General features: G+C 49.4%; 1 protein-coding gene across 2 annotated transcripts in view; it reads left to right on the forward strand.

Moving 5' to 3' along the window:
- The window catches only part of rg (A kinase anchor protein rugose), a 342,944-nt gene that overhangs the window by 281,620 nt on the left and 47,041 nt on the right, over nucleotides 1–14,283 (forward strand). For both annotated transcript variants that reach the window (XM_065426861.2, XM_065426862.2), the window contains exon 38: nucleotides 2,302–2,419. In XM_065426861.2, the coding sequence (XP_065282933.2) occupies nucleotides 2,302–2,419 (118 nt within the window). The remainder of the gene's footprint in view (nucleotides 1–2,301; nucleotides 2,420–14,283) is intronic.

Here is a 14,283-nt window from a genome sequence, read left to right on the forward strand (position 1 = left end):
CCCCTCAGTGCCTCAGCGTGTGTGTGTGGGGGGGGGGGGGGGGTGTACCGTATACCGTAGCTACCGCGCGCGGGATATGCGCTCGCGGGACACCGCCGCCGAGGGAGTGCTGCCGCCCGGCGGGTGGAGGGGGGCTTCGCTGCGGGCGCCGATGAACGGGAACGATTACGCGCTGCGCAGGTTCCAGTTACGATTGCTATCGTCGCTGCCGCCGTCCCATATGGAGTGCCTAATGAAGGCCCGCGAGCCCGGGACTATGTACACGCGTGCGTCGGGGGACAACACCCCCTAGCTCCGCGGGTCTGCTTGCGGCTGCTGAATCGTTGCGTCTGAGTCGCGTGCTAAGTTCGGAGCTGTGGGCGCGATAGGCGGAGCTTCCGCTGTAGCCGCGGCCGGGGGCCAGATCTGGCCGCCGCATCTCGAAACTGTGTGTGTGGCGCGCGGTTCCAACAGAGTAACGCCACCGCGACGTGTTGAACGTTTCAGACAGGCGGAAGAGGGACGGAGTACGTATGGTGGGGAGCATGTAGTAGGAATTAAAATACAGAACGCGGGTGGTGAACACGTTTTAACGCCTCCCGTGAAGTGGCGGGCCACCGGTCCGGAACATCTATGCCATGCGAAGGGGCTGCGCCCTCTACGGCGCCGGGCGCTCCGCCGAGGCTGTCATGTGCCTATAGTACATGTAATCGCGCTTCCCCGCACGGTTCGCGTGCTGTGCTACAAATACACGTTTCCAGGAGCAAGGGCGCGATGTATACGCACTTTGGCGGAGCGCGCGCTCGTGCCGCTGATTGATGCCCCTCCGCGATTAGAAAATTGCCGCACTGCTTCCTCTTCCTCCGTGCATCACTCGGCAGCCGCTTCTGCCACGCTGCGTGGGCGACGGAGCGGGGTGCGGTTGTTCGCAGCGCGTTTCAATCTGCGACCGGTCACTGGGGAAAATGAGCGGCCGTCGCCGCAGCACAGCCCCCTTCGGCGGCGCCGACGGCTTGTGTCTCACGCGTACGTGGGGTGTGCGGGATCACGGGAGGGCTTCGTTTATCTCCATTCTGCTCTCTGCTTGAGCTGGCTTGGCCACCATCATTCCGCTTTCCTTACTGTCGTGCCGTCGGTGTGCTATTGTGGGCGCTTAGTGCCCGCCTGGACACGCGTTTTCCGGCCTACGTGCACGATCATAAAATGAGTATGTGACGTATGTAGGATAGTTCGAACATCGGCCTGACCGCGAGCAGAGGGAACGCATACGAACTCGTCGCAGTTTTAATGGATGGCGCCTGCAACAGATCTGCAATAAAGTTTGCAGTTCATTATCATCTATACTGAACCTTTAGTTGCTAATCATGATTCTTTTTTCTTTCTTTTTCTTTCACGGTATCCATGACGACAGTGCTTCGAAAATTCGCAACTGTAAAGGAAGTAACGCGAACGCTACCTCAAGGGCTGTTTCTTCAGAAATAGCTCTACGTATTGTATAACGCTTGTAGCTATAATGTTCGCTGGGTGTGCGCGTGGTCGTTTACGTACTTAACCTGTGCAAGGAAGTCCTTCTTTGAGCGTCCTTTTCAAGCAAGTGCACCTTTTTCATATCCTTTAATTACCGACGTATTACCCTTCTCTTTTTTCTTGGCAAGACTCTGAAACTTAGCTATGTGCGTCACTGGAAGTACCTATAATTATTGAAATAGGCTAATTGAAACACACACACACACGTATATATATATATATATATATATATATATATATATATATATATATATATATATATATATATATATAGCCAGCGCCACCACTCGCAAACCTTGGCGGTTGGCACTAACACGCCCAGGGTTAGTTCTTGTTGCAAAACATTCATACCCGAGAAAGTGGATGTGAAAACGGCGCCGCGGTAGCTGAGTTGGTAAAAGCATCGCGCGCGTAATGCGAAGGCGTGGGATCGTTCTCCACGTGTAGCAAGTTCTTTTTTCATCTGCCTTCGCTTCCATTGATTATCATTTCTTTAATTCAATTAGTAAGCACAAGTAATTTCCCCTATGTGGTCCTTGGTGTCTTTGGTTGTTGGCGCAGGACAGGGGTAATTGGAGATCGCAGGGAGAGGCCTTCATCCTGCAGTGGACATAGAATAGGCCGATGGTGTTATGTAATCCCACGACGCGTGTTCTGCCTTCTTTCCAGGAATTGCAGTCAACGCCACCCGTAGTGGCGCATTTGTTGTTATGACTGTGGTGTCGCACTGTGCTAGTATAGCTTCAGCAGAGCCCTCGCATTGACACATGCCTCGACGTTGCCTTGTGTGCGCAGGCGATCAAGTACTGCGACCACGTGCATGGCAAGTGGCACTTCTCCGAGATCCGGGCCATCTTTTCGAGGCGCTACCTCCTGCAGAACATCGCGCTCGAGATCTTCCTGGCTTCACGAAGTGAGTGCAGCTGGCTTGCAGTTTGTTTATATTTTTGTTTGTCACATCATTGTTACAACTATAGCGCTTCACATCGCCGGCTGATCAAGTCGGGGCATGCATGCTCATATAATTACTTTTTTTAAGAATCCTCGCAAACTGTACCATGCCAATCTCCCCGATTTGGAAAAAAGAATAGATAGAGCTCTCCTTTGTAATTGCACCTCTTCCGTTACTGCACTGGCTTTTGTGAGATTGAGTCGTCATTGCTCGTGTCAGAACACCGTTGTTTGCCAGGGATTCGGCAATTCTTGGTGCATTGCAGCTAATTAAGAATATAAAGGGGCATCCCTTCTGAAGAATTCCGGTGAAACCTTTGAACCGGTTTCCCTATATATACAAAAACGCCTCACTGTTCGTAAATGATCGACGTTTGTAAGAACTCTGATGCGCAAACGACATAACAGCCGCGTTAATGATAGAGGCGCGATATGTTAGCGTGAATGTTTAGCAAAGCGCTGTGTAGGATACGTTACTTACTACATGTGGCTAGGCATTACACGTTCAAGTTCGACGATGGGTCGAACGTTCTCGGTTTGAAAACAGATATAGCTTGGTTTAGTTAAATACGGAATTGTGACATTTGCTTTGGGTTCTCCGAAAATATCACGTGTTTCCGCAAAGCCGATGAGCGGTAACGGTCGCTTCCTCCTGACATCATTGCATGTAAAGGAGAATACCCTCTTATGATTTGCCCTGATGGTTCATATACTAGTTGACGTCACCATACCGCCACGCGAGCAGCTAAAAATTGCGCCAAATTTGCGCCAAATTGGATAGCGGTGTTTGCGTCAGCTTTGAGGCGTTCTTCTGTATACGTTTGCCTCCTCATGGCCGCTGGAGACGTATATAGACGGTAAGTGTAATTTGTAGGGGCTAAGAGAATTCACCAATCACGCACGATTACTATTCTTTCCTACCTTGAGAAGCTCTTGGACTTCACATTTAGTACAAATACATGTAATGACGTTAGGGCCAGACTTGCAAACAAGGTTCGCAAGTCTTGCTTTTCCCAAGCTGTCATTCTTTCGGTTGTCCGCTTGTCTTCTCCCCACCACAGTTTTTACAAACCATTGCTTCATTGGTTATCGTCGAATGTTATGCGAACATGCAAGCCCCTCGTTGCTAGAATTTATTTGCATGCATGAAGAAAAAAACATTTCAATTGCCCTTAGAAATACTTTTAAACGAAGTTAGAACATCCAAAATTAGTTTCACACCATTTGATAGGCACTGATTGTGTTTTGTGGGCTCGTTATGAAAAACTGGAATGAGTGTCTATTGGTTATCGTCGAATGTTATGCGAACATGCAAGCCCCTCGTTGCTAGAATTTATTTGCATGCATGAAGAAAAAAACATTTCAATTGCCCTTAGAAATACTTTTAAACGAAGTTAGAACATCCAAAATTAGTTTCACACCATTTGATAGGCACTGATTGTGTTTTGTGGGCTCGTTATGAAAAACTGGAATGAGTGTCTAGCACTTTATGCTTATATATTTTTGTATTTGCACATTTTCGCACTGAGCAAGCTGCGCAACATATATGACCACTGCAATTTTCGCACCTGAATGCACTGCGTGAATTTCTTGAAGCGCTCACCCTCCTTGTAAACTCCGCGTGCAAAGTTTCCTCATTATTATTTTCTTTTTCAAAGTTCGAGATGGTGGCACGTCGACATGTTTTTGTCGTTTGACTACACATGACGTCAGAATCGGGCTCTCTCGCTTAAGCGTACGATTCGGGTTTAGGAGTTCAGATGTGGTATATATGTCGCAAAGTCGCGACAGTATACACTTAGAAGGGGTTAGTTCTTGGCAGTCTCACATGATGCACGTATACCCTCAGAATTGATCGTGCCGCCTTTGTGTTGACGAATGGCCTGACGAGAATGTATGGCGGAGAAATACTTTGCCGTGGGCGCCGTAACTTATTGGTCACGGCTGTGAAGTAAACTATATTTCGCGGCAGTAGAGAGAAGCCATCGTCGCTCAACGCTTCCAGGCGGCCTCTTTCTAAAAAATTCAACGAACTGCCTCGGTGATCTGATGACGATACGCTTTTATACGGCTTGGCACGGCTGGTAGCCGCGCTGCCCATTCGCCGAAATTAATATGGTCCTTATCAGGCACGTACCCAGGATTTTTTTTCGGGGGGGGGGGGGGCACCACCTTCATCATCATCATCGTCGTCGTCGTCATCATCATCATCATCATCATCAGCCTGTTTTAAGTCCACTGCAGAACGAAGGCCTCTCCCTGCGATCTCCAATTACCCCTGTCCTGCGCCAACCGATTCCGACTATAGCGCCCGCGAATTTCCTAATTTCATCGCTCCACCTAGTCTTTTGTCATCCTCGATTGCGTTTTCCGTCTCCTGGTACCCATTCTGCAACCCTAATGGTCCACGGTTATCTAACCAGCGCATTACATGACCTGCCCAGCTCCATTTTTTTTTTCTTGATGTCAATTAGAATATCGTCTATACCCGTTTGCTCTCTGATCCAAACAACTGTCTTTCTGTATCTTAATGTTATGCCTAGCCATCTTCGTTCCATCGCTCTTTGCGTGGTCCTTGCTCTCAAACATCTTTGTCAGTCTCCGACTCTCTGCCCCATATGTCCGCATTGGCAAAATGCACTGATTGCACATCTTACTTTTCAGTGATAATGGCAAGCTTCCAGTCAGGAGCTGGCAATGTCTGCCGTATGCGATCCAACCCATTTTTATTCTTCTGTGAATTTCCTTCTCATAATCAGGGTTCCCTGTGATTAATTGACCTAGGTAAGCGTGCTCCTTCACAGTCTCCAGAGGCCCACTGGTGATCCTGATCTCTTGTTCCTTTGCCCGGCTATTTATCATTATCTTTATCTTCTGCATATTAATATTCAACCCCACTCTTACACTCTCTCTGTTAAGGTCTCCAATGATTTGTTGTAACTCGTCTGCATTGTTGTTGAATAGAACAACGTCATCGGCAAACCAAAAGTTGCTGAGATATTCGCCGTCGATCTTTACTCCTAAGCCGTCCCAGCTTAATAGCTTGAATTCTTCTAAGCAAGCAGTGAATAGCTTTGGAGAAATTGTGTCTCCCTGTCTGACCCCTTTCTCTATAGGTATCTCCCTGCTTTTCTTGTGTAGAATTAAGGTAGCTGTAGAACCTCTGTAGGTATTCTTACGCGAAAGACGAGTCAGTAAGACGAGAAACTATTTATAGGATATATTTACAACAACGCTTGCAGCGCTGACCGGTTAGATTCACAGCGCGAGCCCAGTTCGTTCTTCCTCCTCTTTTCTGGAGTGATGGCACCCACGCGCCTCGTTCAAACAAATACCACACGCATGTAGCAATATTACTCCGCCAGTTAATCACAGAAGCAAACAAAATCATCGTCATGCGGCCTTATCAAGATGGCGTCGTGCTTGATAGCTCCGGACCGTCCGCTGTTCTTGAAGAGTTTTTCCATCGGCGGAACCAATGAGGTATGCAACAGACATGGACAAAGTGTACGGAGTCTAAGTATATTTCACTCTTCAAAAGTCTGCGGTACAGTTCTTTTCACTGCTGAGCCGGTTTACTCATGAAACTTCACTGCCAACTGAAGTGAAGCTTGACAATAAATAGTTGCAGCGAAGCAAGCATTTCAGTTCAATAAAGAATTAGGCTTTCGTCATTCCACTGTAATAGGCGAGGGAAAACGTGTAAAATTAAGCGCTAATAATTTTACTTTTTTGTGGTTACCGCCTTATTTGGGTAACAGGAAAAGTTTGAAGTACGGATTATTTGCAGCCTCGTGAAGGCTGCTGGTTGTAAATAGGGCGTGGGCGAGGCTTCACTGTAGACTTAAGTTGTCTCCGACTATAGTAGCATTTTTTTGTATTAGCTCTGCAAGAATTACAGCGAAATATATATTTGCGGAACAATCACAGTTCTTTTGGATTCCTCGTTTACTGCTCCAAGTGCGAAAACGACTCGTGTAGTTATTTGGGAAGTTGCGTACCGCTGTGTGGCCGCCAGTCCCATACAACCGCGTAGAGCGCAGGATACTGCGATTGTAGACGTACTGCGGCCACCGCGAAAGGTTAGAAAAACACCCACATAAGCACAATAGAGAAGTGGCTACGTGAGGCGGTTCGACCGATAACTGTAGAAGCGTCATTCAAAACACGTAATTGTTCTCCGCTTCCGACGGCGTTTTCTCTACTTCCTATTTAAATAAAAATATGTTGATCCATAAATATTTTATGAAGCAACGGTTATATTTGTTAGATTTGTTGTTAAATTCGCTTTTCCTTGCAGTTTGGTTGTTGCCTTGGCTCTCTCCCTTAGTAGATCGCTTGATTTCTCAACTCCTTGCGATTTTTGTTTCCAGTTGCCAATTTAGCACGAAAAGTGCTATACAATTAGTGAAAAACCAGACGAGGTTACGGGCGACAGTCATCTTGATTATGGGTTTGAGGGTTATTGCAGGTTTTTGTGATGGACGCTGTTTCACATTATTTTATTTCCCGCCTTATCTAACCCATATCACGTAATATTGTATATGATTCCGGGCATCTGGCAGCGTCGGGACGAGCTGTCATTCAAGGAAATAATGAAGCAAAAGGAAAAGTTAATCGCAATTGGCGTTTTCTCCGCCCGCAACTTGTTCCACGAGAGTACAGACCAGCTGGCTAACAGCCGCATCCCTTTCGTGGTCCCAGGATGAGCCTAAACAAAGAAGGTTGAATTAACAAAAGCAACAGCTATGCGCGTAACAGTTGAATGGATGGTGACAAATGAACGCATCTCGAGTTAATCTCGCGGGCGCCGAATCTATGAGAAAACTGGCCTTCACATCCCAAGAGATGCTGATAACTACCGCCATCCAAAAGGAGTGAAAAAGGCAGCATAATGCTGACCGATGAATAGCTGCCAAGTCTCAACATTGATCTGGCAGCGCTTTAGGAATGTGTGAGGAGTGGTGGCGTGGGTGGCGAGGGGGGGGGGAGGGGGAGGGTATGCCATCTGATTTGGGGGGGGGGGCCGGGCCCCGCCCGGGCCCCCCCCCTGGGTACGTGCCTGGTCCTTATATAGGACCGTGTAAGCTGCAACTGCTGCGACTACAGAATGTGCAGCGATGGACGACTAGCCTCAGTCGCCTTTTTTCTCGGTCGCATTTTCTCATTATATTGTTTATGTGTGTGCTATACAGGGTGGAAATGTATAATAAAGTGGTGATCCTATAGACCGGCGCTGTTACTCCTATGTCGGACTCATCTCTTGTTTATTAAAGCATTGTTGCGAGCATAGAGAATGCCTTAATAAGTCGCACTTTCCTGGATAAATCACTAAGCAATGGCATAACCCTACCGTGCCCGGTGGCTTGTAGTTATTTGGCACCAGTTTACCCGCATTAAACTTAGTCACACTTTCAATTTTAATTCGCGGCCGAAAGGTTGGAACGCTTTCTTCTTTTCTTTCCTTTCCTTTTTTTTTTAATTCGGCACGCAACTATATGAAGCTATAGGCATGCATCTGTAGGGAAAAAAGAGAAGATATAGCAGCACTGTCGCTCCAGCGGCAGCTGTATCGCTCCTAAAATAGTGTAACGTACAGTTTGCAGCCTCCCGATCCGCGCGATTGTTGCAGGGCTGTGGGAGGGAGCCAGGACACCACGCGGGCACCCGGCAATCTTCTCGCGCCATCGCCTACATACTCTTTCATAGCTGAACCCCTCTCCCGTACTTAGGTTGCGGTCGGTTCCTTTGGGAAGAACGTGGGGGGTTGTACAGAGGGGAGGGGTTGGGAGGCAGGGGGAGGGTGCAGCTGTATAGGCGTTGATTTAAGGGGCGCGCCTTTCTGTCGCGGCGCCGGAGATGCGAGCTCCGCGCGAAGCGGCGAGATTTACGGCGCACGCCGGGCGTCGTCGCGTCACCGTGTCGCGCACACACAGACGCGGCCGCCGTCGCGATGTGCGACCCTGCCGCGTTGGCCGAGGCTTGGAGCTAAAACGTTGACCGCTAGCTCACCGCGACCTGCTGTATACGCGGTGCAGTGCGTGTGTGCTTCTTCAGTGGTGAGAGTTGTGTTTGCGGCGTGCTGGGCATGCGGAACGGCGGGCCTTGCCTCTGAGAACAACAGGCATGGCGTGTCATTCGACGTGACTGCGCTCCACAGAATGGAGAGAAGCTTCGCTCGGCCAGGGTATCGCGATGTCGACGCGCGATCCGTGAAGGCCTTTCCCAGCACTCTTGTCCGCACGCGTTGCACTTCACCTAGCCATCGTATTGCGTCGCATAACAGTTAGCTCCTATGATCTCACGATTGCGTTTATATGTGACAAAGAATAAAATGCAATTGCTAAGGCGATAGCGTTAAGAGCCACATCTCGCAGGAAATCCGGCGTCCGGCGTAGGCCGTCTTTTCGCGAAAAATCAATCCGAACCATGCCTGTTCTATATATGTATATATGGCTCTAAAGTTGCTCATACATTTTCTTTTACGTTCTTTACAAAGTTATTCCTCGGAATTTTGAGAACGGTAGCCCATAAGCAAATGTGAAACAAAACACCGACAACGCATACCTTTTATTTTAAACTTCTCAGACTGAGATATCAAAAGTGCGAAACAATAACAGAAAATCTGCCCACGCAAGAGGCCGTGTTTCTACTAAAAAGCTCGCCTTCGTGCATAGATTTCGCCGCCAGCGTTTCCCGGTAAACATTGCGGTTACATAAGCTGCATTGCCCGGGAGCGTGAGAAGCAGTCAGGGATGTTTGAATGCTATCGCGTTCCACATTTAAAGGCGAAGCTTAAGCCTCCTCCGAATTTTTAACTGTAGGACCTATAGTCAGGGGCGCAGTCGCCTATGTGCGTTCGGGCATAAGGTTTCGCGCAAATGGCAATAACTCTTGTCTAACCTCTAGCACACGATATTGTTCGTAACTGCATGTCCTTGTATAGCGTACCGCTACAAAATCAATTTCCAGCCGATCGAAGGAAATTCAATGTTCGTGTTTGATCGGGCAACGCACAGGAAGCACACGGTTCGCGAGTTTGATGCGGACGGTAGTTCTGCTCATGTTCTCATTTATTATACTATCCCAAAATCTGACATGCTATACCAAGGGTCAGTATTCCTCAGTGTTGTTATAATCACTCCGCGTGCACGAGTTCTGTTGCCGTGCCCTGTTCCGCGGCTTCCGTCGCAGGCCTCGTGATTTGAAGCTTTGGGCAGTTAACGCACTATATTCGTAAGGATTTAGAACAACAGAGGTTTTACAGAGTTTCTATAGTGCACTACTATACAACAGTTCCGGTCACGCGCGCAGTCGTTTCCGAACTCTTTAACAAAAACCGTGTATATATATACGCCGGCTAACCACGTGGTAAATTAATGGTTTGTTCCCGTTTACGTGTCGTGGCGCTAAACGGTCACTATAGACGGCCCTTTTAGTTCGTTTATAGGACCTAGAAAGGCTGTCTAATTTATTACTTTAGGGGCGCATTCTTTCGCGCCGTTAATTTTTTTTCGGAAACGTTCTTTCTGGCGCTTGTATAGAAACTCTCTTGCGTGGGCTCCGCGTTGCCTAGTTATTGCACAGAGGAGAGGGGGGGTCTATCAGCTCGTGGTGTAGTATACACATGTCGTAAACCAGCGCTTAAGTGGTTGGTTAAAACCCCGGCGCGCGCGGCCCGAACCCGGGCCGGCCTGCACCGCGGCGCGGGGCCATCAGTCAAGCTCCCCGAGTTGGCGGATGCTGCCCGCTCGTGGTGTTTACGAAAGTCGCGCGACTATACTATTCGTCTCTCGGCTCTGCGGCAGCAGAGACGAGTCGCGCGTGCACCACTATACCCTACGCAGCTGTGGCACTCGCAAAAGAGGCGCGGGTAAACAGGCCCGCTCGGAGAGAGAGAAAGGCTGCGGCGGCTGCGCCTTTTTAAGAACGTCGGCCCTTGCAGGAGGAGTGGAAGAACGCGGGAGCCTTGAATGCGTAAAAAGTCGGGTTGAATAACGAGCCACGCTGGAGATAAATAAGGAACGCGCTGCTTATCATCCGTTCTCGCTAAAACCGTGCATTGTCGTGACGTTTGGGGAAAATGAAGTATGTTTCTAAGTATGTTTAAAGTATGCTTCTCCGTTGCTGAAGAGAGGAAATTTCCGTTCTGATTACCGCGTTTTCAGTATCTGGAACCGTTGTTGGTGCGTGCTCCTTACATCCGTATTCATGTAACGCGTACTCCCCGTTTCCATCCTCGTAACACACGCGTGTACTCTATGTCTTCGACCTCCATTCCTGCTGCGTATACTCCCATCTCGTTACCATCTCGGCGGGGCATATATACTTTGTGTCCCTAGATCACATCCTTGTAAAGTGGTTCTCCCATTACCGTCTCCTATATATCTCGCTCCTTGCACGGTCGTCCTCCTTGTTGCACTGGGTCTCTTACCGCGGACCTTTCTCTGCATGCGTTGTCGTCTTGTTACATAGCGTATGTTTGAGCTAATTGCGCGGGGTCAGTCTCTGATTCGCGGGCGTCCGCATACGCTGGGCAATCGCGACGCCCAGTGATCTGGCGCCCGTGGCGTATACCCGCCGGTTACAACCCGTTCTCAGATAACTGCGCGAACGTACGGCCCTGCGATTTCTGTTCCTTGTACCGTTCTTGGTATAGGTCCTCGTCATTTCCTGATGTCATTGCCTTTTGTCGTTGGTCGCACGCCGTTTTCCCCGGTATCAGTCACCGCGCAAGGCTGATCGAAAATGGCTGGAATCTGGGAAAAAAAAGGACCTTATAATCATACGAACACTTCATTGAATTCCCTTCGTATACTCCGCGGCTGCTGCGTCTTTCCCTGCGATGCACCGATTTAGTGCGACGACTGCAGGCGCAGCACACGTGCTGCCTGCAGCCTTTTCGAGAGCAAAGCGTTTCGAGCCGCGAGCGAGCGGGCAGGAGGACCGGAGGCGGAGCGACAGTTCTTTGGCAGTCGTCGCGACGCGCGCGCGCGCTCGTTCTCTGCTGCGCCCTAACGTCTCCGCGCCCGAAGTGCTGGCGCGACGGAAGACGAGAGCGAAAGAGAAGACGCGCTGAAAGGCAAACACACATAACGCGCATACTTTTCGCCGGTGCGGTTTCGTGCGGCGTTTTGAAAAGCGACGGCGTCATGCCGGGCTTCTCCGCAGCGCACTTTCTAACGTTCCCTGGGGGTGCCGTATATATATCCCACCAGACGCGGTGCCTCCCCGTCCCACCATCTTCGCTCGCCTGCGAGAAAGTCGTCGTTGTGTGCACTGGGTCGGCAGGCTCGTGGATACTATATGGCCGGTTGGGCAGCGGTCATATGCAACGCTCACCGCTGCATAGCATCTGGCCGGAATATGTTATTACACGCGAAACGTTCAGCTAACTGGCGGGCGTGGGAAAGGAGGTATACCTGCCTACCCTAACCCTCACTCCCGCTTTTCCTTCCTTCTCTTTACGCCGCTTTCGGCGGTCTGTAGTATCTTACGTGCTCCACTTTTCTAAAAAAGAACAGACGGAAAGAAAAGAGAAATGAAATGTGGCATTTCACTGGAATATTCGCTAAGTGTTCCTATTAAGTGTGACGCTGGCTGCACGTGCTGTGTAGAACGTATTGCTTCTTTAACTATAAGGGCACCTTAAGGGCGCGTTTCAAAGCGATTGCGTATACTGCACCAACTCCCTGTCGTCACCGTCGAAGGCCTCGTTGACGGATGTGCAATAGGGGGATACGAAAGAAGCTGCCGCCGCCTGTCGTTGCCATATCGCTCTGCGCTGCATGGTCCATATAGGTCGTTTGGACAGTCGTCGCTTGTCAGCAGGACGCGTCGAATGTGTCATGTGACGTACGTGGTCATTGCCAGAATTTGCCACGTTAGTTCTTTACTTGTCCCAGCATCTACTTGACAAATAGTACTTCTTATTAACCTTCCGTTTATTCAGTCTTAGCGTTAGTTTTTGCAGGCAGTATGTATCTTAGAGCACGTGCACGCAATATTGAAAATGTTTGCATCGAAAACTCGGTAGTTCTTGAAACGAGCTAGTGTAGGACGTATTGTTTCCGTGACCCCTTTCTTTTTTTTTTTTCCCGAGCTCCTTAGCTGTTCGTCACGCTGCGTCGGGTTTCTCTAACCAGTAATCGCCAAAGCAGCATGAAACGACACCCTGCTATAGAAGACGTACCGAAGCCTCAGCGCCGTTTCGAAAATATTAATGTTGCCATGTTCGTATATTACCGCTACGGGTTTTCATAATCCCACCGTCCCGTTCTTCGCAGCGTATCATCAGGCAAAAGACTGAAAGTGCGTCATATATAGGAGAACTCGTTCGCATGCAGTTAATGCACTCTGTCCTAACAGAACGCGGGTGTAGAGACTTTAAATTCGGAGGAATACGCGAAAGCTGCGAGTTGTAACAATAATTTCGAGTTCTCATCAACTCGTTATAAAACGACATTTCACACTCAAAAGAGACGCATATTAAAACGTTTACCCCCCTTGTTCTTTGTATTATTTATTTTTGGAAATGGCATCCAAGCCCACTTGCAAGAAGTCCGATCTCGGATGATTCGAATTTCTGTTAATCCAAACAAACCTCAAAAGCCTCTGTGCTTTCTATGCATTTTGAAACCGCTTCATTCGTGCAAGTATTGCTGTTAGTTCAAGCTTTTTGGCTTCATGAGCAAAGCAACTCGGCTGAAGCAGCTAGGTGGGTTCAGATAAGCACCGGTCACAGGGCGGTCCCTTATATTTATTTATTTCAACGAAATCTTTAATCGATATGGCAGAATCCTTAATCGAAACCGAGCTTATTTTTTCAACGCACGCCTTTGTTCTAGCGTGATTTTTTTTTTTTCTGAGACAAGGTAGAAAATGCGGCTTACGCAATTGCGTACTCTGTAAATTAGCTCTCTTGTCACGAATTTCGGGGATTTTTGTACGTCCTAATGCAGACATTTACGGCATTGTGAGATCACTCGAATATCTCGCCCGCCCAACCAATCTTCAAGCATTTTTTAGACACCTCAACCGAAGCACACTTTATAGGATAGCTTGGTCGTCGTCACCTGAAGGTGGCGCAGTATACGCTGTCGTACGCAGTACCTGAAGGTGACGCAGTCATTGCTGCGCAGTACGCTCGCCAAACGCACGCGCTCTTATACGCGGCCTTTCAGCCCCATTACTCGCGTCGGCGAAGGCTGCCTCGTTTCGTGGCATCGGCGGAGCTTCCGTCCGCCGTTTTCTGTCGCGGCGCTCGTCTTCTCGGGCCGACGGAAACGCGCCGAAACCCGATAGCCGCATCGTTGTCGCCGAGCGTCGTGCCGAGCTCGGCTCATTGAGCGCCACAGCTGGCGCCAATCGGACCGTGCCCCGTAACTTAGACGCGCGGGGTAAAAGCGCGGGCGCCCTCGCTCCTTTTTGCCGGCGATTTAGAGGAAGGAGAGGTCGCTGTATCCCGACACGGGGCAGGGAGGAAGGAATGCCCCGCGACGACAGCGGCGCAACTCTCCGCGCGTTTTGCATTTCTTTGCCATTGTAGCTTTAAAAAGGTGGATGGGGCAGAAGTCGGCGATCCCGGCGCTGCTGTCGTTTAGCGCCGCCCTCCTTCTCCTCCTCCTCCGTGAATATGATTGAGAGGAGGCCTTGCCTTTCGACTTGATGCACGCGTTCGCTCTCTTCCGTCTGGGAAGTTGCGTCGACGGCGCGTACTCGCGAGATGCGTTGATTTATGGGTGTGCACGACCAGTTGTTTCTGCGTATACGCGTCGATCGTGCCTCAGTCTTCGTTTCTTAGGCACTGAATCGCCAAAATCGCTC

Source organism: Dermacentor albipictus, chromosome 3 (genome assembly GCF_038994185.2).
Source record: "Dermacentor albipictus isolate Rhodes 1998 colony chromosome 3, USDA_Dalb.pri_finalv2, whole genome shotgun sequence".
In the NCBI taxonomy this organism is placed as follows: Eukaryota; Metazoa; Arthropoda; class Arachnida; order Ixodida; family Ixodidae; genus Dermacentor; species Dermacentor albipictus.